General features: G+C 37.2%; 2 protein-coding genes across 2 annotated transcripts in view; one reads left to right on the top strand and one right to left on the bottom strand.

Moving 5' to 3' along the window:
- The window catches only part of LOC127652361 (uncharacterized), a 35,450-nt gene extending 27,616 nt beyond the window's left edge, over positions 1–7,834 (bottom strand). The window contains exons 1-5 of the mRNA XM_052138471.1: positions 7,696–7,834; positions 3,185–3,228; positions 3,038–3,103; positions 2,453–2,519; positions 477–1,737 (exon numbers count right to left, since the gene is read on the bottom strand). Of these exons, the coding sequence (XP_051994431.1) occupies positions 477–1,737; positions 2,453–2,519; positions 3,038–3,103; positions 3,185–3,228; positions 7,696–7,764 (1,507 nt within the window). The 5' untranslated portion in view covers positions 7,765–7,834. The remainder of the gene's footprint in view (positions 1–476; positions 1,738–2,452; positions 2,520–3,037; positions 3,104–3,184; positions 3,229–7,695) is intronic.
- Positions 7,835–8,981: 1,147 nt separating this feature from the next.
- LOC127652606 (brain-specific angiogenesis inhibitor 1-associated protein 2-like protein 2) lies at positions 8,982–22,937 on the top strand. The gene is made up of 14 exons (XM_052138843.1): positions 8,982–9,276; positions 9,682–9,757; positions 10,614–10,700; positions 13,811–13,872; positions 14,290–14,361; positions 14,626–14,706; positions 15,435–15,566; positions 16,149–16,250; positions 17,305–17,362; positions 17,481–17,673; positions 18,138–18,203; positions 18,296–18,452; positions 21,069–21,109; positions 21,721–22,937. Exons 1-14 carry the CDS (start codon positions 9,223–9,225, stop codon positions 21,791–21,793), a joined length of 1,254 nt encoding a protein of 417 aa, XP_051994803.1. The 5' UTR covers positions 8,982–9,222; the 3' UTR covers positions 21,794–22,937.
- Positions 22,938–24,645: the final 1,708 nt, after the last annotated feature.

Below are 24,645 nucleotides of genomic sequence, written 5' to 3'. Positions count from 1 at the left end.
TTGGAATATCATAATATTTGTGATTAATTATTTATTAAAACCAGAAGCCCTCGCACATGACATAATATCATGGTCCATTGTGATGTCTGAAATAATGGTGTGGTGTGTTGCAATGCAATGTGATGTGCGAAGTGGGAAGTTAGTGTGTAGATTCAATGAACACTTTGATAAATGGAATATATATACCATACAGGAGGTTGTTTGGCACATTTGAATAGAAGCCACTGGTGAGAAAATCCATGCTTAGAAAAAAAGACCATGTGTTTAGAGCAGAAAGACTTTATGAAGAGACATTCTTTCATGGTAATAAATGTCATGGCACAGTGTTGTTGGGAGTACAGCTTGGCCACATATCTTAAAGTGTGGCATAAGCTTCAGACTGCTGGAACAGTAAACAATTCTCCTAATATCCCTTTTGAAGGTTGGAGACGGTCATATCTGTGGTGCTTGTGTTCATGTTTTGTTTGGGTGGGGATTTGGCTGTTGTGTGCTGTTTTCAGATAGTATACTTTTGGGGTTGCAGGGTGGAGAGGTAGCGGAAGGTGGATGACAGAATTCTTTAATAGTTACGGTGAGGAGGTTAGATGTAATGTCTGTGACGACCACGTTGGCACATCGGGGTGTCATGTCAGGATGCCAATCCAAATCCTTCTCTTCCTCTGATGGCTCTTCCGATACTGGCACCTCAGGGACTTTGAGTGGCCGACGACCAGAGAAGGGATGGTGTCGTCGCGATCGCCGGTCCATTTCATGAGGTACGGAAAGGTCCAGGATGTGCTCATTGTCCTCCTCTGATGATGATGATGCAGAGGATGAAGAGGAAAACATGGGAGATGATGGAAGGATGGATGGAGCCAAGCTATTTTTTGAGGCCACAGGATGGGGGCTGAGTTTGTGGATGACCTGATCTTGGTCACATTTCGCAGAGGCATGGGATGCCAACGAGGAATTCTTGGGTTGAATTTGTGGTGGAAAAGGTGGCTCACCATCCGAAACCTCCGAGCTTGAGACAGAGGGGGGCATCTCATAATTTAGAGCCTGACATTTGAGCAGGTCTGAGGACAGGACCTTACTTTGGGAAGAAGATGATGACAAAGACAAACTATTTTTGGTTGTGTTACCACAACTCTCTACACCTTGAGTCTGGCTCTCAGAATTGCTTGAAGAGTCAAACAGTTTTCCGAAAGGAGGGAACCCAGAACCACTAATGGGGGGCTGGATTCCTCTGTAAGAAACTTCTCCAAACCGCCTGTTCTTTCCAATCACCCTATTACGAGATGGAATTTTCTGGCGCCCAAAGTGGGATTGCTGTGCAGAGCTTTGCATGTGTGTCCTTTTACTATTGGCGGCTCCACTGTTTCCAGCCTTTTCGACCACTTTTAAGTTCAGTATGACCCGACCCTTCTTCACCTCTCTGGGTTTCACTTTGCGGTTCAGAATACGGACAGTTTCAGAGAATGGACTGACTGTCGGCCGGGAAGAGAAAGGACTGGAGGAACCAAATGTTTGTGCAGAGGAGTCAAGACGGGGCAAGGGGCGACGTGCCATACGATGGCATCGGTGAATGTCTTTCTTCAGTTTGGGCTGAGCAGCCCCGGACTGCAACTTGGCATTGGAGGGGGCAGTGGGGGTGTAGGACAGTGTGGGTGAGGGAGGAGGAAGTTTGTATTGCTGCTGCGGACGACTGTGGTGGAACTCTGGGACTCGTGGGGAGCATTCTGCAGCCTGTGCTCTTGACTAAACAGAAATACGAGGAAATATGACTCACTTCTCTCTCTTCTCAAAACATAATTCAAAGCAAACAAAAAACAATCTCTCCAAGAAAACTTCAATTAAGCAAATAAAGCATTTCATTCAGGGGTGCGAATTATGCTAGGGTTCCCAAAGTAAGCCAAAACTTAATTTACGTTTCAACAGTCTTTCAAACAATGTTGCCGTAACCATACATGTTAGACAGTTAAGGCTGAAACGCAAATATACGCAAATATGCTTACACAGACGGCAATGCGGTGACCAAGCATTCACAACGCGCAGTCCGGTTGAACATGCTTACCCTGCGTTGACTTTATCGTACATGCACAGCAATATTCTCATCAAACTGAAGCTCCGCCATGACATTTGTTGACTTCAAAGAAAAAACTCACTGTAGATGCAGACAGTTCACACTAATCTCACTATAGCACCCCTTGTGGCACTGTTGAACATGCAATACATGCCTGTACTGTGTTATGAATAGTGGTCTAAAAACATTTTGGAGCGCAACTATGCGCAGCTTCTTGCGTAGCTAGAAGCGTCTGAGTTGCCCGAGATAAACTTGGAAATAGATTGCACCCGAAATCTACCTAGGTACAAAAATTCCTTTTAAACAAATTGACTTCCCTGAAATCACTGTATAATTTGCTTATTGATGCAGTTGATAAGGCATAAAGTACTCAGTGTATTGATGACATACCTTTAGAAGAAGCGTTTTAGGTTTCGGGCCTCTCTTTTTAGGTCCATACATCTCTTGCTCTCGCTCTCTGAGTAAAAACAGGAGTTGATCAAAAGGGTTTGTGATTATGCCATTGTTTGCACTTGTGCCAGTTTCAGCTTTACAACAAACATCCTTTGGGCACAAACCATGACTACAAAAGTTTTACTTAAGACGTCTGCCTCAAATTTTCATGTGATGTGGTTTAAGATGTCTGTGTGACTGCTTCCTGTGGGTATGTAAGAAAGAGCCAATCGTGCTGCGACTCAGGGATACCACTTCAAACAGATGCATCAACAGTCACAACTGTAATAAACGTTCATTAGGTCTCTTAACCGACAATGTGAAAACTTAAATCAAGCCAATGTTTTTATTTGGAAATATTCAACTTCCTTAGTCTCTTAAACAGGAGACATCCTGTAAAAAGTGAGATTTGTTCAAACCATCCAGTGAAGTGTTACAGAACTAGCAGATATGAAAGTTTAAAAACACATTAATTTAAAAAAGCATTGTCACATGAATTCATCTTATTTAAGTGCACTATTACAAAGTAGCAACAAAACTCACTTTTGTTCAAACGCTGCAACGAGTCGTTCATCAAGTATATTCTCCTCAGGTTCCCATGTGCTATACCTACAAAATATACATTTTACAGCCCACTATAATATGGAAATTAAATATTAACAGAATTCAAATGTTTAGTATTTCACTCACTTTATCGCCCATCCTTTCCATTTCACCAGGTACTCCATTCGTCCCTGTGGAAAAGTCAAAACCATTTCCCAAAACAGGGAAGACACCTTTTATTAAATAACAATGAGCTCTTAAATATCATCATGACTCAAAATGCATTTTCAGTCATTAACTCAATCACATTCTGTGCATGCCCAATGCAACAACAACCAAACAACTTTAACAAGTGTATTCATGGTGTTGATGTATGGGGAGATGTTGTTGATTTGACAACCAATTTCCCATTATACCAGCCCTCAAAAACATATAAATGATAGGATACTTATAAGTTATATTAATCAGTATACTTATTTTAATTATATTATACAAATATATTATTATTATCGTTTTCATTTCTACTGAAAACAAAAATATTCTAAAAACAAAAGAAAAAACGATCTGTAGTTTTACTACAGAGGGACGCGTCATTACCCAGGTAGCCAGCGCAATCGGGCCAATTGCGGTTGAGTTTTGGCTCACCAAAAGTGAGCAAGTTCTGGCCCAGTAATGGGTGCTAGTTTGACTAGGATTGACTAGGATTTTTTACACTAAACAGTATACTTTAGTAGTGAGATATATGAGGAGTTTGCTACGATACGACTGTTTAATAAGACAAGGCGGTGTAGAGAATGTTGCGACAGGTGGGACCACTTATCCATAGATCAGTGGGTGGGACTCATTTTTTAAATGACCACCAGCCTATATCAACAAATGTGTAGGATTACAATTGAATAATACATTTTGAATATTGTGTAAAGAAAATGTAAAAAAAAATTGATGTTTTTGATCAAATTAAAACTCTAAACTGACATTGGTGGCATTATATGATGGTTTACATGACGTCATCCAGCTTGACCGTTCTCCAAAGGTAGAGCCGGTTGATTTCTCCTATCTAGAGGTATCGGGGGAATTCAGCTATTAAAAATATAACATTCGAATTTAACTCTGCTCAAATGAATGAAATGACTTAAATAAACATTCCTTCATTTTCTTAACGAGATTCAAAGATCCAAGTCAGTCTGGAGCCCTGTGATTTGTAATTAATTTAGATAACTTTGTAGACATCTGTTTTCACTTTGATATTAAGGGATTTTTCTGTTATTATTGTCATAAAAAACACATTTAATCTACTTTGATTCTGTGCTGTAAGACATAAAGACTTCTTAGGAAGATGAATAATTTATATTTTATAGGCACTGTACCATTTGTAACTGACAATATTGTCTTTCAGGTCACCTATTTTGGACTGGCAGGGGGTCTGAAAGAAACTGTCTGGAGAATAATGCCAAAACTAATGACGAACCAACTGGCGAAGCAAATTAACTTGCGTGCAGTGAATGGGAAGTATGGCTTTGAAACACTTGCCATCCACAGTATGTTTTATTTGTGTATCATACTGTAAATAAATTTTCATCATTATAAACACATTTACACTTTCTTGCAGAAAGTTAGATGAGAAGATTGATAACACTGTCATATCAATATGCAAGATATGAAGCTGGAATGATTAGTGCAGCGTAAAATAATAATAGATTTATAAATAGTAATAATAAAAACAATTTAGTAATGAAAAATAACCAATAAGAGTATTAATAAAGAACCGTATAAGACATATCAATAAAATAAAGTTTAAATTCTAACAATATACACAGCTCTTACCAGATTACTTGGTTAATCAATATAATAATCGTTCGAATACTTGATTATTAAAATAGCTGTACGCTGTTTCCCACTTACAGGCTGTGATACTTGCCAAAGTACTGACCATGCAGGGTGCCCAAACTTTTGTTAGGGACTTTTTCCTTTTTGTCATTTTGAAACTATAAAATATGTAAATTTTATTAATTTAAAATTAAATCTAAAACACAATAAATTCTGTAAAAAGAGAAGGGGTCTGAATACTTTCTCAAACGACTATATAACCCTGTAAAGTGCTAGTTTTGCATCTTTTCCATTCTTTATGCTAAGTTAGGATAACCAGCTTCATGTTTGAACAGGTAAACTTGTGCCATATTCACCTGATTGATCAATTATTTTTCTTTCTTTCTTTATTTTTGAATCTGTGCGTAGAAATGCAAGTACTGCCAGTGCGTCGGATGGAGACATTGAAAAGATCATAAAAAGATGAATGCAGCTTGCATCTGACAGAGAAGGGGGAAGAAGAGAGCGGGTCCTAAAGCAAGGAAATTCTTTCTAAGGTATGTTCCAAATGTTGTCACCATTTACCAGAGTTACTATTCATATCTTCAGTCTGAGATTTCTGAGATCTGTCTGACTAACTAACAATATCTTTCTGTCAATCTGGCTCTCTTTTAGGGTACACTTGAGGAGGGCCCTGATGTTTTCTTTTTTGTTTTGCATTTGTTCATGCCACTTTTTGCTAGTTCATATAAAGCTGTATGTTAATGTTAGGGTTCAAATAAATTGGTGTCATTTTTACTTGGGGAAAAGGAGCACATATGGATATTATGGGGTGGGCATGGGGTAACACATAGGGTAGTAGGTGAGGATGCCATGAAAAAAAGAGGGTGAAATGGCCAAACCCTCAATCCTTGTAAACTTGAACCTATTTTCAAAATTCTTAAGGCCAATATAAACTAATTTGTTGAAGCTTATAGTCCCCTATTAAGTTTGGTTACACTTTATTTTAAGGTGTCATTGTTACAGTGCAATTATACTGTCACGATTCCCCGTTGTCCTCACTGTGTTCTCTGTTTCTCTTGTCACGTTTCCATGTGGTCCGTCCCGTGTTTTCTGTTTCACCTAACACGCTCCCTGTCATTTCTTCCTTGTTGTCCGCCTGTGTTTCACTGTCTCTGTTAAAACTACACTTCCCTTCTTCCTCACTCCTCATCACCGCTGTCACATCGTTATTGTCCGCACCTGTCGCTTGTTTGGTTATCACTGTGTCTGTCTACTTAACCCCGTCGTTTCCTCTCTCCGTTGTCGATCGTTACCGTTTCATGTTTATGCCTATGTGTAACCTCTCGTGCTTTCTCCAGGTTTTCCCAGTCCGTCGTGGATGCCCTGTCGTCTCGTGTTCCGCTCTGTGTTAGTTTGTGTTGGTTTACTTTTCCCCTTGTGGACTTCTTATTTGCTCCAGTGTTTATTCCCTCGTGTTTGATCAGTTTCATTGTGTTTTCAGTTGCCTGTTTTTCCCATCGTGGACTTTGCTTTGTGTTTACCCTTTTATTTATTATATGTTAAATAAAAACCGCATTTGGATCCGCACCTCTTGTCTTCCCATTCCTCAAGTGTGACATATACATTTAAGTATTGAGTAATATTAATTAACAACATGTACTTACTATAAGGTTAGGGTTAGGAATATGGTTTGGTTTGGTGTTAGTTGCATGTAATTATGCATTATTTACTGTTATTACTAAAGTAAATACATGTAACAAAATAACACTAAAATAACATTTAATTTTTTTCTAAGTTTTTTTAAGAAGCTGAAAGAATGTCATTTGTGGAAAAACAGAAAAATTATTCAAAGCTCTGTTTTTACATTAAAAACTGGAAGGAGTCTTTATTAAACAACTTACATTTTAGTAGTATTTGGTAACCAATTCACTACAAGAAGAGTTCTGAACACAAAATGTTTTCAATTCTGTTTCAGATTAAGTGCAACTAAATACTTAATTTAGCAAAACAAGCTAATATTGATTTGGCAAAATGTCTTTTGTTGTTCTTATTAAATAGATGTAGTTTTGAATTTCATATACATTTCCCTTCGGTACCCAGACTCGGGCCAGTACCGGCTAAGTGTAACATTTTTGTTGGCGTGATTGTGGCCCTGTGCCGGCAGTGTGGGCTCAGTTTTAGCACCCAGACTCAGTCCAGTGTACTTGGGACGATTCTGGGACGTCATTCATTGCCGTGTTTCACAAGAGTCCGGCAACCGCAAGTGGGCCGAGTTATTTCTTCTGGCCTGCCGGATCTGGGCCATTATTGGGCCGAGCCTTTTTTGGCTACCTGGGGACGCGACATAAACACAGAACGCAACACGATTATAAATCAACGATTCTGTCTATATCGCACGCGCGCAAAGTATAACAGCTTTGTTTATAATAATGCAATTCAGATATCTTAATTATAATGGGAGCGTGATTGTTTAATAGCGTCGCACGCTCGGGGTGTAAATTGAGTGTCAGATGAAACACCGGCCTTTGTCAAAAAAAAAAATCTGCTGTTCGGGCAGACACAAAAACAGCTAACCCGCTAACGGCACCATCTCCAGCTGGCTTTACACCAACCAAAACAAAGCGCTCCTGTACCACGATCTTAACCATATTAGTCTAATTAGTATGCATAAAAGTGCCCTTGATACGTGTGCAAATAAGCACGATAGACACTACGAGCAGTTTTGCAGAATACATTGGAAAGCGTGCTGCTGCTCTAGTTCATCGCTCTCGGTGTGCAGGGCTGAAGTTCAGTGTATCTGTAGGCCGCAGAGAGTTGAAATAAAATTATTTGATTATAAAGTAACCCACCTTGCGAATGCGGCGCTTCAGGATGGCCTCAGCGGCAAACACACGGTCCCCTGCCGCAGATAGCTCCATCTTTAGCGGGACAGCAGAGACGGTTCTTCCGCAGCAGCGATGGAGAGATCCTGCGCCGTGGAGGACTCTCACTCTCACTCTCTCTCTCTCTCGCTCTCTCTCTCTCTCTCTCTCTCTCTCTCTCTCTCTCTCACACACACACACACACACACACACACACACTCACACACACCATTATGAGGACTCTCCATGATAGACATCATTATTTTTATACTGTACTAAAGATTCTGTCCCCTCACCTCACAAAAAACTTTCTGCATTTTTACATTTTCATAAAACATCTTGTAGTATGTTTATTAAGTGATTTGAGTTATGGGGACACTTGAAATGTCCTCAAAAACCACATTTATAGCATAATACCCTTATAGGTATATACCCTTGAAGATTGCAACCTAAAAAAAAAGTCCTTGTAAACCACCCAAACAAACACGCACACACACACACAGCCGCTAGTAATAAGAATATTATATATATAGATCCTATAAATAATGTAAAACAATTTAACGTTAATATTATAATTACTATGATTTCTTTTTTATTTAATATATTTGCAAATGTTAATGGCCTATTATTATAATAATTACCGCATGCATTTTTTTTATAATTTATGTTTTTTAATTATTTAAATTATATTATTTTTTACTTCAATGTTAGTATAATTTATATTGCTATATATATATATATATATATATATAGGCCTATATATATATATATATATATATATATATATATATATATATATATATATATATATATATATATATATATATATATATATATATATATATATATTATTATTATTATTATTAATTAATTAATATATATTAATTAATTAATAGAAATTACATTGTGAAATAACATTCTATTTCTTCTTTTAAGCGATGATGAATAAAAATTAATTATGAAGACTGTTTAAGGGATCGTTCAGACCGAACGCTAACATTGCGGTTAAAAAGCTGGACGCAGCGTAACGAAAATAACAGAATGCAATTGCTTTTAAAAAGTTATTTTTAACTTACACGGCGTCTAAAAACGAAACGTTCTACGCGAGACGCGGCGCAACGCGCCAAAACGTCCGTATAGCACACATTTGTGTAGAAAAACTGCGCAGACGACATAAAAAGTTCTTTGTGAACGGCCCCTTGAAGAATACGATTGTTTCTCAAGCACAAGCAAAGGTTGAAATAAAGGAGATAAGCTACGCCACACAGCAGGCGCAGACTGGCCATCGGGAGAAATGGGCCGTCATGCAGAACATGCCACAAAACAGCGGATATACAGAAATGTAGCCTATGTCACTCACACACATGCACACTCGCACACACGCACGCACACGCGCACACACACACGCACACACACAAACAGGACAGGAGAGAGAACACAAGAGGTTATCTGTCAGCTTGGTGTGTTTGTTGTCAGTGGAAGTTGTTTATTTGTTTATTTTGCTGCGGTGTCACGATGTCAGGACAAAACAGTGATCAACTGCATCGCACTACTCTGGGCGTTTATACAGTAAGTCTAAAGTCAATCTGAATGTGTTTTAGAAACAATCACATCTCTTTTGATTACATTTTTATGTCAATTTCACTCAAATTAATTTGAATAAAATACATTTAATGCAAGGATCAGCCTAATAATGTAGCAATAAAGAAAGTTCAACACCTAAATTTGTGCCTAATCCTTTAGATTAGGTCATTTTGATTTGGAAATTGTATATAATTGAAAACATATCAATATAAATCAATGTATTTGTTGACTGGACACTTTTGATTTTCATAACTGATTTTAAATAGGAAAATCTATTGTTGTGATAAACAACAACCTGAAACCATAGCCGCAGTTTGGTATATTGAAGTAACAAAACGGATTTGATCTTTCTCTCACTGTTGCTTTTCCACTTTGTCTATGCTGGTACAGAGCCTAATGGAGCAGTTCAACCCAAGTCTGCAGAGATTGGTGTCTCTGGGAAACAGCTACATTCAGGCATTTCAAGGCAAGTGAACATTAAAGAAAGACTGAGAGAGAATGAATGAAATAAAATGAGGCCAAATTAATGAATGAATGAGAGACTGATGAAAAGATGAAAGGGGGAAGTAAAAATGGAAGGGCTGAACTTTGGTCATTGATGATAATAATATAGCATTGCTGGAACATCATTGGCTGATTCAACGTCATTGTTTAATGACTGCCTGTTTTATGAGTTTCACTCAGTGACGCATACAGAGCTAGTATTGAAATCAAGATTAATAGCTTTGATAGACATTTCATTTTTTGGTTTGTTTCTGTTGAAAACAACTAACAACTTATCATGAACTAAAAAAAAAGTCTAGGATTTGAGTTGTGTGTGTGTGTGTGTGTGTGTGTGTGTATGTGTGAGCGGGTATTTATCACTTTGTGGGGACCAAATGTCCCCATAAGGATAGTAAAACCCGAAATGTTTGACCTTGTGGGGACATTTTGTCGGTCCCCATGAGGAAAACAGCTTATAAATCATACTAAATTATGTTTTTTGAAAATGTAAAAATGCAGAAAGTTTTCTGTGAGGGTTAGGTTTAGGGGTAGGGTCAGGTTTAGGGGATAGAATATAAAGTTTGTACAGTGTAAAAACCATTATGTGTATGGAAAGTCCCCATAAAACATGGAAACACAACATGTGTGTGTGTGTGTGTGTGTGTGTGTGTGTTTTGGAAATAAATATTATACTTTCCCCAGTGGTGTTACAATACAGAATCATATACTTTAGTTCAACTAAAATCACTCATTCACAGAACTGCATACATGGCTTATCAAATAAATCGTAATAAAATAATAATAATAAATATGGTAATTATATGCATGTATGTCTACAGGCCTTGCTGTAACGAGTGAGGCCTATTTCAATGCTCTTTCTAAGCTGGGTGAACAAGCCATGCAGAGTATGTCTTCTCGATTGCTGGGTAAGCTTTTACTCCATCTTATCATTTCATTCTTCAGCACTTTTTCACATTTAAATTATGGAAGGATACTTTTTTCAAAGGCGAAGGTTGTAGACAAAAACGTACTTTTACGTAAAAAAAACTGTTACCTTTTTTTCTGATGAATATGTACTTTCCATTACAAGGAGAGAGTGAGAGAGAGAGAGAGAGAGAGAGAGAGGGAGAGAGAGTGTGTGTGTGTGTGTGTGTGTGTGTAAGAGAGAGTTTGTGTTTTTATTGATGGTTATTAACTAAGAGGAAGTCGGTGTCCTTCACACAATATCAGGTATCTGTACATCCTCTGGGATTTTAAATAATAAATGATGACACACTTGCAGATTGGCAGCGTGTGCTTAACATTTAGAAGCATAATACCTCCACTTTAACACATACTAACACACAACACACTACCAGAAGATAGAATTAGTGTTAAAAGTATTGATAGACTGATATATCAAATAGGTCGATTGATTGATGAATATTTGTGCCCTTTGTGATAAACAGACGGGGTAATTCAGCCGAGTGTTCCACAGTTCCAAAATCTACAGACAGCCTTTTCAATAGATAATGCTAATGTTCATTTTTCAAATATTTTTTAGTGAAGGCTATAGTGTTCCTGTTTACGGTTATAGTGTGCCTGTATAAGAATAGAGTGTTCCTGTTATAGCTATAGTGTTCCTGCATGTTTAAGGCTATAATATTCCTAAATAAGGCTAAAGTGTTCCTGTTTAAGGCTATATTGTTGCTATATAATGCTATAGTGTTCCTGTTTAAGGCTATAGTGTTTCTATATAGGCAGTAGTGTTCCTATATAAGGCTATACTATTCATGTTTAAGGCTAAAGTGTTCTTGCATAAGGCTATAGTGTTCCTGTTTAAGGCTAGAGTGTTCCTATAAGGCTATGTTTAAGGCTATAATGTTCCTGTATTAGGCTAAAGTGTTCCTGTTTAAGGCAATAGTGTTCATATAGTGTTCTTGTATAAGGCTATATTGTTCCTGTATAAGGCTATATTGTTGCTATATAATGCTATAGTGTTCCTGTTTAAGGCTATAGTGTTTCTATATTAGGCTGTAGTGTTCCTATATAAGGCTATACTATTCATGTTTAAGGCTAAAGTGTTCTTGCATAAGGCTATAGTGTTCCTTCATAAGGCTATAGTGTTCCTGTTTAAGGCTAGAGTGTTCATGTTTAAGGCTATAATGTTCCTATATTAGGCTAAAGTGTTCCTGTTTAAGGATATAGTGTTCATATTTAAGGCTATATTGTTCCAATATTAGGATAAAGTGTTCCTGTTTAAGGCTATAGTGTTCCTGTTTAAGGCCATAGTGTTTCTGTAAAAGGCTATAGTGTTCTTGTATAAGGCTATAGTGTTCCTGTTTAAGGCTATAGTGTTCATATAGTGTTCTTGTATAAGGCTATAGTGCTCCTGTTTATGGCTATATTGTTCTTTATAAGGCTATAGTGTTTCTGTTTAAGACTATATTGTTCATATAGTGTTCCTGTATAAGGCTATAGTGTTCCTATATAAGGCTATAATGTTCCTGTTTAAGGCTATAGTGTTCCTGTTTAAGGCCATAGTGTTTCTGTAAAAGGCTATAGTGTTCTTGTATAAGGCTATAGTGTTCCTGTTTAAGGCTATAGTGTTCATATAGTGTTCTTGTATAAGGCTATAGTGCTCCTGTTTATGGCTATATTGTTCTTTATAAGGCTATAGTGTTTCTGTATAAGTCTATAGTGTTCCTGTTTAAGACTATATTGTTCATATAGTGTTCCTGTATAAGGCTGTAGTGTTCCTATATAAGGCTATAATGTTCCTGTTTAAGGCTATAGTGTTCCTGTTTAAGGCTATTGTGTTCATATTGTGTTCCTGTATAAGGCAGGAACAGGAATATTGTGTTCTTGTTTAAGGCTATATTGTTCCTCTGTAAGGCTATAGAGTTTCTATTTAAGGCTATAGTAATCCTGTTTAAGGCTATATTGTTCCTGTATAAGGCTTTAGTGTTCCTATTTAAGGCTATAGTGTTGCGATATATGGCTATAGTGTTCCTGTTTAAGGCTAGAGTGTTCCTATATAAGGCTATATTGTTCATATTTAAGGCTAGAGTGTTCCTGTTTAAGGCTATATTGTTCCTGTTTAAGGCTATACGGTTCATGTTTTATGGCTATGGTGTTACTGGATAAGGCTATAGTGTTCCTGTTTAAGACTATAGTGTTCCTGTATGAGGCCATAGTGTTCCTGTTTAAGGCTATATTGTTCATTTATAAGGCCATAGTGTTCCTGTTTAAGGCTACAGTGTTTCTGAATAAGCCTTTTTAAGGCTATAGTTTTCATATAGTGTTCCTGTATAAGGCTACAGTATTCCTTTTTAAGGCTACAGTGTTCCTGTATAAGGCTAGTGTGTTTCTATATAAGGCTATAGTGTTCCTGTTTAAGGCTATAGTTTTCATATAGTGTTCCTGTATATGGCTATAGTGTTCCTTTTTAAGGCTATAGTGTGCTTGTATAAGGCTATATTGTTCCTGTTTAAGGTTATAGTGTTCATATAGTGTTCCTGTATGAGGATATATTATTCCTTTTTAAGGCTGCAGTGTTCCTGTATAAGGCAATAGTTTTCCTATATAAGGCTATAGTGTTCCTGTATAAGGAAATAGTGTTCCTATTTAAGGCTATAGTGTTCCTGTATAAGGCAATAGTGTTCCTTCCTACATTATGCTATAATGTTTCTAAAAGACCCTATAGTGTTCCTACATTTAGACGGAACGCTTGTATTAAAATTAATTGGAAACATTGTAATGGCCAATATGGCAGATGTAGAAAAGTATAAAGAGCCAATCCCCTTTTTAGATACAAATATCACCTCTCAATTACTTCGAAAATGCTTTGAAAATGCGCATTAGCTGTACCAGCCTGACAAATAGTGATTTTTGTGTGATCTGAGCTAAAGAAGCACAATTTATGGTAGAACATGTCAATAACAACACCAATATCAAGGTTCAATTCAACATACTGATGAAATGTATACTTTGAATACATGCCTTGTAAAAAAGTATTTGTCATATGAATTAACGTAAGTGTCTTCTTGTTCTGTAGGTGACGTATTGATACAGATCTCAGAGAGTCAGAGAAGACTGACCAATGAACTGGAGGGAGTGGTGTGATACATTACCTGTCCTCTATCTCGTCTTCTTTTTACCCACCTTTCAAAATCTTCTGTTCTGTTTGGCCATATTTGATTGTCTTTATGGCCAAACCCATATTTAATCAGTCTTTTGTGTGTGTGTGTGTGTGTGTGTGGCGGGTTTGGGTGGTTAAGGTTGACATTTTTTTAGGTTACAAACTGGTAATTACAAGGGTATTATGCTATAAATGTGGTTTATGAGGACATTTGTAGTGTCTCCAGAATTCATATCACTTAAAAAACATACTAAACTTTTTTTTTTTTTTTTAAATGTACAAATGCAGAAAGTTTTCAGCTAGGGTTAGGTTTAGGGGTAGGGTTATGGGATACAATCTATAAGTATAAAAATCATGATGTCTATGCCTCACCAACGTGTGTGTGTGTGATTCAGTTTCGCCGGTTCCATTCTGAAGTCCTCCAGGAGATGGACAATAATGTGAGACAGGATAAGGATTACATCTTGGTAAGATTTTCAGAATGTTGCACAAACCCATAGAAGTCAATTATGTATATTTAACTAAACAAACATTTATATTTTGAATGTAAAAGTCAGAAAACAAAGCACACACAGTGGTTGTTAAAGGGCAGATCAGTGCCAATTCTTTACTTTTATCTTTCAGTCAAAACTCAGTTCAGAAAAAAATTAGCCAATTGAAATTAATTTGCTAATGAATTTTAGAAATGTAGAGAGATATGATAAAGTTGTTTGGTTCATGTATTCCTTTAGACCAGCAGGAGGCGTTATGAAATGGAAGTGAGAAACCAAGCAACCGCTCTGGAGAGACAGATGAGGAGAGGTGTCCCACAGGTGAGAGTAGTAATAAATAAAATAAATTGATCAATTGTCACACATTATACATACATTTCTGCATATACATGGTGACATTTTTCACATATCCCAGCTAAACTGGGGTCAGAGTGCAGGGTCATAGCCATGGAGCAGATAGGTTCAAGGGCCTTGCTAAAGGGCCTAACAGTGGTGTCTTGGTGGTGTTGGGGCTTGAACCCCCAACCTTCTGGTCAGTAACCCAGAGCCTTAACCGCTGAGCCACCACTGCCCTAAAGTTTTCACATATCCCAACTAATCTGAGGTCAGAGCACAGGGTCAGCCATGGTACAGCGCCCCTGGAGCAGGTGGGATAAAGGGCCTTCCTCAAGGGAAGGGCTTGAACCCCCTGACCTTTGGGTCAGAAACCCACAGCCTTGACCACCAAGCCACCACTGCTCCAGTAGATGGCTCTGTACTAAATTTCCTAGCACACTGATCATAAAACTCTTTGCACCCTGTCTAGAAAATTGTGTAGAAACCAGCCAATAATATGTTGCTCCACATGAGGCTGAAACTAGTGTGTCTATGTCTACATATGCAAGGACAAAGGAAGGTAGTGGTTGTTAGCAACATTTTCATTGGAGGTTTGCAACATTCATGTTGAGGCCTCCAAACAGATGTTTAAAGAAGGTGGTAATGACTACAGAAACAGATAAAACGATGATGATGTTTATAATAATTGTACTAATAGTTCTGTTTGTGTTTAGGATTGCAGTGAGTATGTACACTTTCTCAGAGAGAGTCAGAATGAGGCATTAAAAGAGGAAGAAAGGAGATATCGATTCCTGGTGGAGAAACACTGCGGACTCACCCAGTCTATTGCATATCTTATGAACAAGGTTAATACTATGATGTTGACTTGGCAAAGCCACCATACTGTTACTCTACAGAGGGTTAGGGTTTTATCAAAAATCCCTTAACCAAGACCAAAATTTCTGACTTTAATTCGTCCTAGAGCTTTCAAGTTTTCTAAGTGATCCGATTTATGGTTTTCCCATAGCAGACACTCAAATCAGCCAAAATTCCAATAGACATACATCAATGGAATGTTCAAATGTGCCAAGAGTCTGAAACGGAATGTTCAAATTCAAACTCCAATTGTCAAAAATCCAAACAAAAACAAACACACACACACACACACAAAAGCCTTTAATATGTTTTCTACAGTATCTATGACCTTTAAACTAGATTTTTTTATGAGGGGTTTTGTATGTGAAAAATGGTCTCTCTCACTACTGGACAAGAATTGGCATTTGTATTTGGAAGGTGACTAAACCCTTCCTGTTTTTTCAGTATGTTTTTAGGGCAAAAAATTCATTTTTGTGTCTATTGCAGATTTGCTTGGAACAGAGTTTTCTTCAGCAATGAGAATTTGAATTAGATTTTTCTATGTAAATTAACTTATTATTTGTATCCCACAGACATGGGGCAGTCTGCAGAACAGAGCAGAAGGATGGAAAGATCTGGTGAATCACACAAGAGAATCCCATCCACACACTCCTTCACGACTGGAGGATAACACAGTGAGAAAAACAATCATATGATGACAATCACAAGTTTCACATAAAAACATAATTGTATAATGCTGTATTCAGTTACACACAATGACTATTACAATCACCTTAAAGGGAAAGAAACTAGAACATTTCTCATAATTTACTCATGCCATCCCAGATGTGACTTTCTTTCTTCTGCTGAACACAAGCAAAGATTTTTAGAAAATTTCTCAGCTCTGTAGATCCACACATTGCAAGTGGATGGTGGCAAGAACTTTGAAGCTCCAAAAATCACATAAAGGTAACATAAAAGTAATCTATAAGGCTCTAGTGGTTAAATCTATGTCTTTAGAAGTGATATAATAGGTGTGGGTGAGAAACAGGTCAATGACGTGGAACTCTGCTAGCAAACACACTACAAAAGTTTATGTCTAGGGAATACGCTGAACCAGCTTCCATGCGTAACATGCAAACTCAACTGTACCTACGTGATGCAATATAACATGGGATTCAGTCTTATCAAAATGTTTGGATGGATGTTTGTGTGTGTCAGCTAGGAGTTGCCCAGAGAGAGGCCACTCACCTGTTGACTTGGCATTGCTCTGGCCCATTAGCGTGTGGTGTGCAGCCCAAGTGTAGATGCAGTGTAGTTCAATTTTAAAATGGTGGTGAGGATAAAAATGCACTCAAAAGCAACTAAACACAGTCCATGAGCGTCAGACCCCACGTGTCCTCGACGCAAATAATTCCTCTTTAACTCCTCCCCCAAGGATGCATATGGATCCTTCTTATCACTCACATGTGAGTGACATCATCTGGGCCCTGCCTTTGTCCGTTAGTACTATCCCTAACTGTGACCTTAAATCATTTTACTTTTACTACCTTTACTACAAATCTGTGGACCTATAGAGCTGGAATATTCTTCTCAAAATCTCTGTTTGTGTTCTGCAGAAAACATCTGGGATGGTATGAATGTGAGTAAATGATGAGATAAGTTTCATTTTTGGGTGAACTATCCCTTTAATGGATATTTCAACCATGCCTACTCTATCTTTTCTATCTTTCTCTGCTTTTCTCATAGATTGATGACCGTGTTAGCCGCTGGGCAGAGCAATCTCTGGGCAGAGTTCCCTCTAGAGGTATGAAGGCCTAATGACATCATACTTAACTAATTTTGTTTGTTCAATATCATAACTTGTCGCACCAATTACAAACTCTCATCCCTTCATTCTATAACCACCCCCTCCTCTTTCTCAGGCCCCTCTCCACAACCAAGTCTTTCCAGCAACTTTTCGGGATTGGCTGGAGGCAGAGTGATGCGAGCAATGGTGCCTCACCCTCCCACTGCAAACCCCACACTTCTGCCCTTCTCCCGGGAAGAAACCATCACCCTACTCGCTCAGGAGCCAAGGAATGGATGGCTGTATGGCCGATCTGATAGCTCTGGACGGTGAGAGCTCTTTTACACCCCCCAACCCACACCTATTACTTTTACATGTTGGAAAACTATTCCAGCCATTTTATTTTTGCTGTGTGTCTGAAATAATAATTGTCAGACCATTTCTTCAAATCAGTTTTAGATGGTTTAGAATACTTAATTAAATTACTTTGGGCATTTAAATGCTTTCTCAAAACTAGAAGTTTGACTTGTAAACAAAGACTGTGATGTGGCATGTTTGTTGGTGGGAAGGTTAGGTAGTATATCATCTTTCTGCCTCAAAGTCCATGGAAACAGAACATTTTGGAAAGGTTTGCAGATTCCACCAGTCAAGCACCAGCTAAAAAATGTAACAGTTACTGACACATAAATAAGTCTGTGTGCTTTTAGGCCAAGCCACCAAATTAGCATTTTTGGACTGAATGTTGGATTTTGTTTCTTGCTCATTGAATCGCATTTGTGTCTTCATTGTTCAGACAGGGCTGGTTCCCAGCTGCTTATGTAGGCCCAATGGATGAGCCACCTGGACCATTTGTCTCCAGGTAAGCCAATACTGCACATTTCCCAACACCTGCGCAGGTGCTGCGCTTTACACTCATGATCTTTAACCTCTGTCCCTGTCATTGTTCAACAGCAGCTCTTTCAGAAGCAGCAGCAGATTGAGCAACCTCCTAGACCAACCAGGGAGCAGACATCACTACGTGGCTCCGCCTCCACCTGCGCCCCCTCCACTGTCAACAACCAAAACTAGCGAATCCCGGCCAATCACCCCCACTCCTTCAGCTAACAGAGTAAGGCCTTTCAAAGTTAAAGTTGACATGAAACAGCATTCATAACCCATTTAACATCCATATTGTGAAAATGTAGGCAAAACTTGATTTTATCACTCTGGAATTGATTGGATTGTTAATGGTTAACTAAAACAATATTGGAGTTAATAACTGTGTAAAGTTATAGCCAATTTTAAAGCTTCGTTGCCATGAAGATGCAATGTCTACAAACCCTAAAACCCTATAATGACAGTAACAATTTTGATTTAAACAACTTTACAGCTTTTTTTTAAAGAAAAGGAGGTGCAAATCAAAATAAATTTGTGTGGTAATCAACATTATGCCACAAATGCTGTCGATTGAGCTTAACATGTTTTGAACCCGGAACATTCCTTTAAGAAATTAAATAGGGTCAATTTTTATTTCTTGTTGAATTTGTATGTTGTAGCTAACTGAGTATAACATGCAAAGTCATGTGTAAAATAACATGCAGCAACTGGCATATAGTAATCCTTTAATCAGAAAAACTAGAGTTTTATGAGGTTTTCTGCTGATGTGGCTTGTGCTTTTTCTGCTGATGTTCAGAATATTTTAAATCCTTGGAGAGATTCTTGACTGTGAGCTAATATAAATGTGTTGATGAGAGCAGTGTGATGTTGAATGTTAAGTGTCAGTTCCTCCTGTGGCCAGCAGGAGCACTGTGGTGCAGTTCTCTTCTCCATGACCCCTAGTGAGTGGTACTTAAACCTTCATCATTTAAGACGTTTTTAAAAGTTTAAAAAGTTATAAAAAGTTTTGAGTACAATAATAAAAAAATGTTTTACCTGAAAATGTGTTTTAAGTTCTTAGGTAAGAAAGTTAAATGAAGAATTTATCAGATTTTGATAAATTATTTTTGAGAACATTTAAAATGTCTGGGTGAGGGAGACATTCTGGCAAATGTAACATGTTCAACACTTATATTAATTAGTGTTAAGTAATTGAAAAGACACACTAAAAGTTTAAATCTGTTTTTATCTATTCTTTCAAACTAGATTTTGTTTTCTTTTTGGAATCAATACTTTTCCCCTTTAAAATCATCTTTAAACATAAACATAATCATATAAATCAGTCATAAACTGTTAGCTGGTGATGTTTGACTATGGATCGTGAGCAAACAGTGGAAAGGCACACTCCAGCATTTAATTATGACAGTAATAAGGATGATGAAGTCATGTAAAGTAATGAATAGTGCAAATTACAATTCCGTATACACACTAAATGCAATTCATGGTGGAATTACACTTTGCAGTGTTTTTGAATCTGAGGTATATCAGATTTAGTTTAATGTTAGCCAAGACATAATTCAGTGCATCTATTCTGATTATATTTGCTTTATGAGAATTTGTTGTTTTTTTCTGTAGCAGACAGAGAACTCACCTGATTTCTATAAAAAAGTTGTAACAGCTCATTTTCTGTTTGAACAAAAACTATACTATAAAATCGAATCTATAATGATTTACCTTTGCATACATTGACGGAATGTTCAAATGGGCCAAGAGTCTGAAACGGAATGTTTGTGAATTCAAAATCCAACTGTAAAAAAAATCTAACCAAAACGAACACACACAAGCCTTAAAAGGAATATTTCAAGTTCAGTACAAGTTCAGCTCCACTGACAGCATTTGAGGTATAATGTTGATTACTACAACAAAAAAAAATCTCTTTTCTTTAAAACAAAAGCATGACTGTAAAAACAATGATTCAAACGACTTTATAGCTCAAATAATACATGAGTTTTAAAAGAAGAATTATATAAAATTTATAAAATTAAAAGCTTCACATTTCTGCCTTTAAACCCTCTGTGGCAGGGCGGAGGGTGGTGCCATATCGTGATTCCACACACCCGGCCCCTGATCAGGCTAATCAAGCCTCGGAGAGGGATAAAGGCCGACCGGAGACTCCAGTGCGAGAGAGAGAGAGAGAGAGAGAGAGTGTTACGGACAGCTGTCTGTAAATCTCTCTCTCTCTCACTGCCATCTTCGGTCTGCCTTTATCCCTCTCAAGGGCTAATTAGCCTGATTAGGGGCCGGGTGTGCGGAATCACAACCCAGACCCGCCCTACGCCCTTCCACACCTTCCAAACATTGGCTCACTGCTTTAAGTTGCCGCTCTCTCTTTTTATCAGGGTTGGGAGGGTTACTTTTTATGTAATCCATTACAGATTACTGATTACTTAACAATAAATGTTATTTTTGATGTAATCCAATTACAGAAATATGAAAGTAATGTAATCAGATTATTTTTAATTACTTTTGGATTACACATATTGACACATCAATAGATAAAATCAATATGATCCCTAAAACTTGTATTGATGCCTTGAATGCAAACAGAACATGTTTGAGTAATATTATAAGTACTGTTGTAGCTGTTTTAAGGAAAATGAGTTTTTGGCAGTGTGTTTGTGTGTGTGTGTGATAACTGCATGCTTTGTTCTGATCCTTCGCTCTGCCTACATCTTGCCACCAATGAACAGTTACATGTGAAGACAATTCTTTTGGTTTGATTTTGTGTGATGGGCTAGAATTTGACCCTTGCTTTAAAAAAGAGTTTTAAAACAGCCAACAAAGTAATTGTACTTTTATCTTTTGACAGAGACAAGATCACTATGGGTCTCGACCAGCACTTTTCCCAAGGTTGGTGGAAGTCTACTACTGTAACTCCTAATCAGTGATGTGTGTAATTGGATTACAAAGTAGTTTGTTATTGCGATCTAGTTACTTTTAGGCACAAAAAGTAGCATATTACATTTTTTAATTCTTGTAATCAGATTACAGTTACTGGCTTTCAATGAAAGCAATTACTTTTAAGTACATTACTTGGGTTAAAAATATTTATATTAATATTTATGTGTAATGCAATTCAAATGTGAATTAATATGTTTATATGTATGTCTGTTTACATTTCTGTGACAGCTGAAGAGTGTGTGACAATGAACAAGGAGAAAATTTAATTTAAGCAGAAAAAAAACACTTGTCACAAAATTGTGACAAGTGTTTTAGAAAGTAACTTAAAAGTAATTAATAATGTGATTACTTTTTCAATTAAGTAATCTTTAAAGTAATCTGATTATAATTTATTAGTAGAGAAGTAGTTAGTAATTTGTAGTGGATTACTTTTTTAAAGTAACTTTCCTATCACTGCTCCAAATATGTTGCTTGTCTCTTTGAGACCACAGTCATTCGAATTGCATCTATAATCCAGATATTTTTGTTCAACACAATCACTTCTTTCTGTGTTTTTGCAGTGGAACGAACCCATTTGCCACAGTGAAGCTGAAACCCACCAAAACCAATGACAGATCAGCTCCACGGATATAAAGAAGCATTTCGAGCAATTACAGATTAGTTTTGCAAGTTTTACAAAATGTCATTCATTAACCAAGATCGTTTTATCAATACAGAAGCATCACAGTCAATATAATGCAACTCGGCAATGATCAATGACTGGAATTTAATCAGTGAGGCCTTCAGAATTGAGGTGTAAGACATTTTACCTTTAAAGAGGTCATCAGTAATTTCTAGTCTGCTGGGGGTAATGCAATAAGAAATACTCTCAAACAGTAAAATGAGAAGTGTGTTTGCAGACATGAAATCATTTCCTGGGTTTTATATTCTGTGATTGTGCTGACTAACCAGGAAATGTAAATGCAGGGACTCATTATTAAACTCTGATGTTCAAAGTCAGCTTAATTTCAAGTTCTCCCAAGAGCTGAGATAAGATGTCTTTGTCTTTTCTGGTCTTTTTCATTTCGCTGTTTTCTTATAATTTAGTATATAATTAGCATTATGTGAGCACAAGTGCTTTTCTTAAAGTAACACATGTTGTCTCTGATGCACTTTAAAATGAACGCTGCTTTGTATGTTAACATTAGGGATGTTTTAACTACAGTTCTATGTGGTTTGACCTCTGGGACCCTGACTTCTCTGAGAAGTCGTCGTCGGTCTCTCTCCGGCTCTGTGCTTGAACTTTGTCTCTTAGCTCAGTTAATTCAGCTGACATGCCCAATTATACACTGCCCTCAAACTGGGTGTTCTGTCTGCTTAAGTGCCTATAAAGTAAATGTTCTTTTTAACCTTGACAGTAATTGGTGTGACCCTCTTCTGAGGTGTCAAACCCATTAGTGCTGCCCATTTGTAGTGATGTACATGTCTTATATCTCATCACCATTTGTTGAGATGTTTTTCGAGAGTATATTTTGTTTTATTGATGGTACTGCTGAATAGTTAAAACAGAGCCATCTGTAACTACTGTATATAATATCAGTGATTGATGTTATAGTTATGCTTGATTTGGCAAATACAGGTAAAATACAATGTAAAATAAATGTAAAGTTGATTCTTTGTCTTTAAAGCAGTCATTTATTGAAATACGTCAGCTGCAGTGTTTGGGATTAAATGTAGTGATGCTAGTTATTTAAAGTTGCACTAAATTTTTTTCTTTCTTTCTCATTAAAACAGTAATAAACAGTACTTTTGACAAATATGATGTATTGTACACTTGAATGGGAAGAATAATGTGGGTCATCCTCACATGGTGGCCACCATGTTGAGTTCATATGATCAGCCATGTGATAACATCACATGTGTACTCCAGGGCTGGTGGGGGCACCAGAGGGGCTAATATGATTAGAGTGGCTGTTTTTGGAACGAGACGTATTAGCAGTGGTTAAATTGGCTTCTGTTGGGAGGGGGAGCCCTTATTTACGGTGAATGGTCATCATTCAAAATCCCGCCGTAAAATGACTTAATGTGTTTTTACACCAAAGGGGCTCTTTTTCCAGTATTAATGTGTAAGTAGGGTTGAGTAGTTATTCAAACAAAGACAAATACTTTACAATTCACTTATTTTATTATAATTTTTTATCTTAAATGTTAACAGGCAGGCAACGGATTTCACCCTCGGAAAATGTATGAAATGAATTTGAAAATATTGCAAACCAGAGACGAATATTTAAATGTATTTTTTATTTGTGCAATTTAGAAACGTTGAAGTCCCTTCGCACCTGTATGTTAATGTAATTCTTGCAGTAATTATTTATCATATTCATGCAGCCTGTGTTATTCTGTTGAGTGTTGAAAAACCATCGAGGAGAAACGCATCATGACAAGTTTTAGAAAGAAAAAAAAGAGTAAACTCGTCCGCTTTGCGACAAACATTAGTCGTTCTATAATTTTTTTTTTATTATTATTATTAAAACTGAATAATAAATTAACAGGGAAGTAGAGTTAGCAAAATAAATGTATAATCTCCGCCTTTATTAAGTTTTGTAATGCCTGATAGAAAAGTATCTTTGAGAGCAATATAATACTTTAGGCAATTGCAGAATAGTCCCATTAGTCACAGATACAGAAAATTGAGTACACAACTATTTCTGGGCTTAAAAGTCACAAAAACCAAATCAATGCAGAACATTGTATCTCAAAAGTAATACAATGTGGAACCCCCATGCACTACTTAAAGCCCGATGTGCCCCTTTACCAAAATAGTGAAAAATATTAATAATTACACACATCACCTTTACAAATTTGTTTTAGGATTTTACATGAGTAAAAGTCAAATGTTTCAGTTTCATATGAAATAATCTAAAGGTAGAATTATTAGAATTATTATTAGACATCAACAGTGGCCGTTTAAAGTTTCAAGATGTGTTTCAGCTAGTATTTATTTTTCATAAATACATTAATTTATTATTATTATTACTATTATTTAAGACTAGCACACTGACCTAACCATGGTAATGAGGAGCCTTTCCTTCTGTGTATAAATATTTAATATTTTGTAATAAATGAGATAATAATGAGCCCATATAACGTCTAGGTTACGTATGTAACCTCCGTTCCCTGATGGAGGGAACGAGACGTTGTGTCAGAGAAGCGACACTAGGGGTCTCTCTTGAGCGCCGATATTCACCTCTGAACTATGAAAAAAGGCCAATGAGAGTTGGCAACCAGTATTTGGATGTCCCGCCCAAGGACATAAGGATATTTAAGCAGTGCAAATACGGGAGTTCATTCAGGATTTTTCTGAGGAGCCGGAAATGGTCCGGCCACAACAGTGGCTCGGCTCAGCGACGTGGCAGGGGAGACACAACGTCTCGTTCCCTCCATCAGGGAACGGAGGTTACATACGTAACCTAGACGTTCCCCTTCTGTCGCTCTCTCCACGTTGT

This window comes from Xyrauchen texanus, chromosome 12 (genome assembly GCF_025860055.1).
Source record: "Xyrauchen texanus isolate HMW12.3.18 chromosome 12, RBS_HiC_50CHRs, whole genome shotgun sequence".
NCBI lineage: Eukaryota > Metazoa > Chordata > Actinopteri > Cypriniformes > Catostomidae > Xyrauchen > Xyrauchen texanus.
The sequence above is the reverse complement of the archived record's forward strand: the minus strand, read 5'-3'. Positions and strand labels throughout refer to the sequence as shown.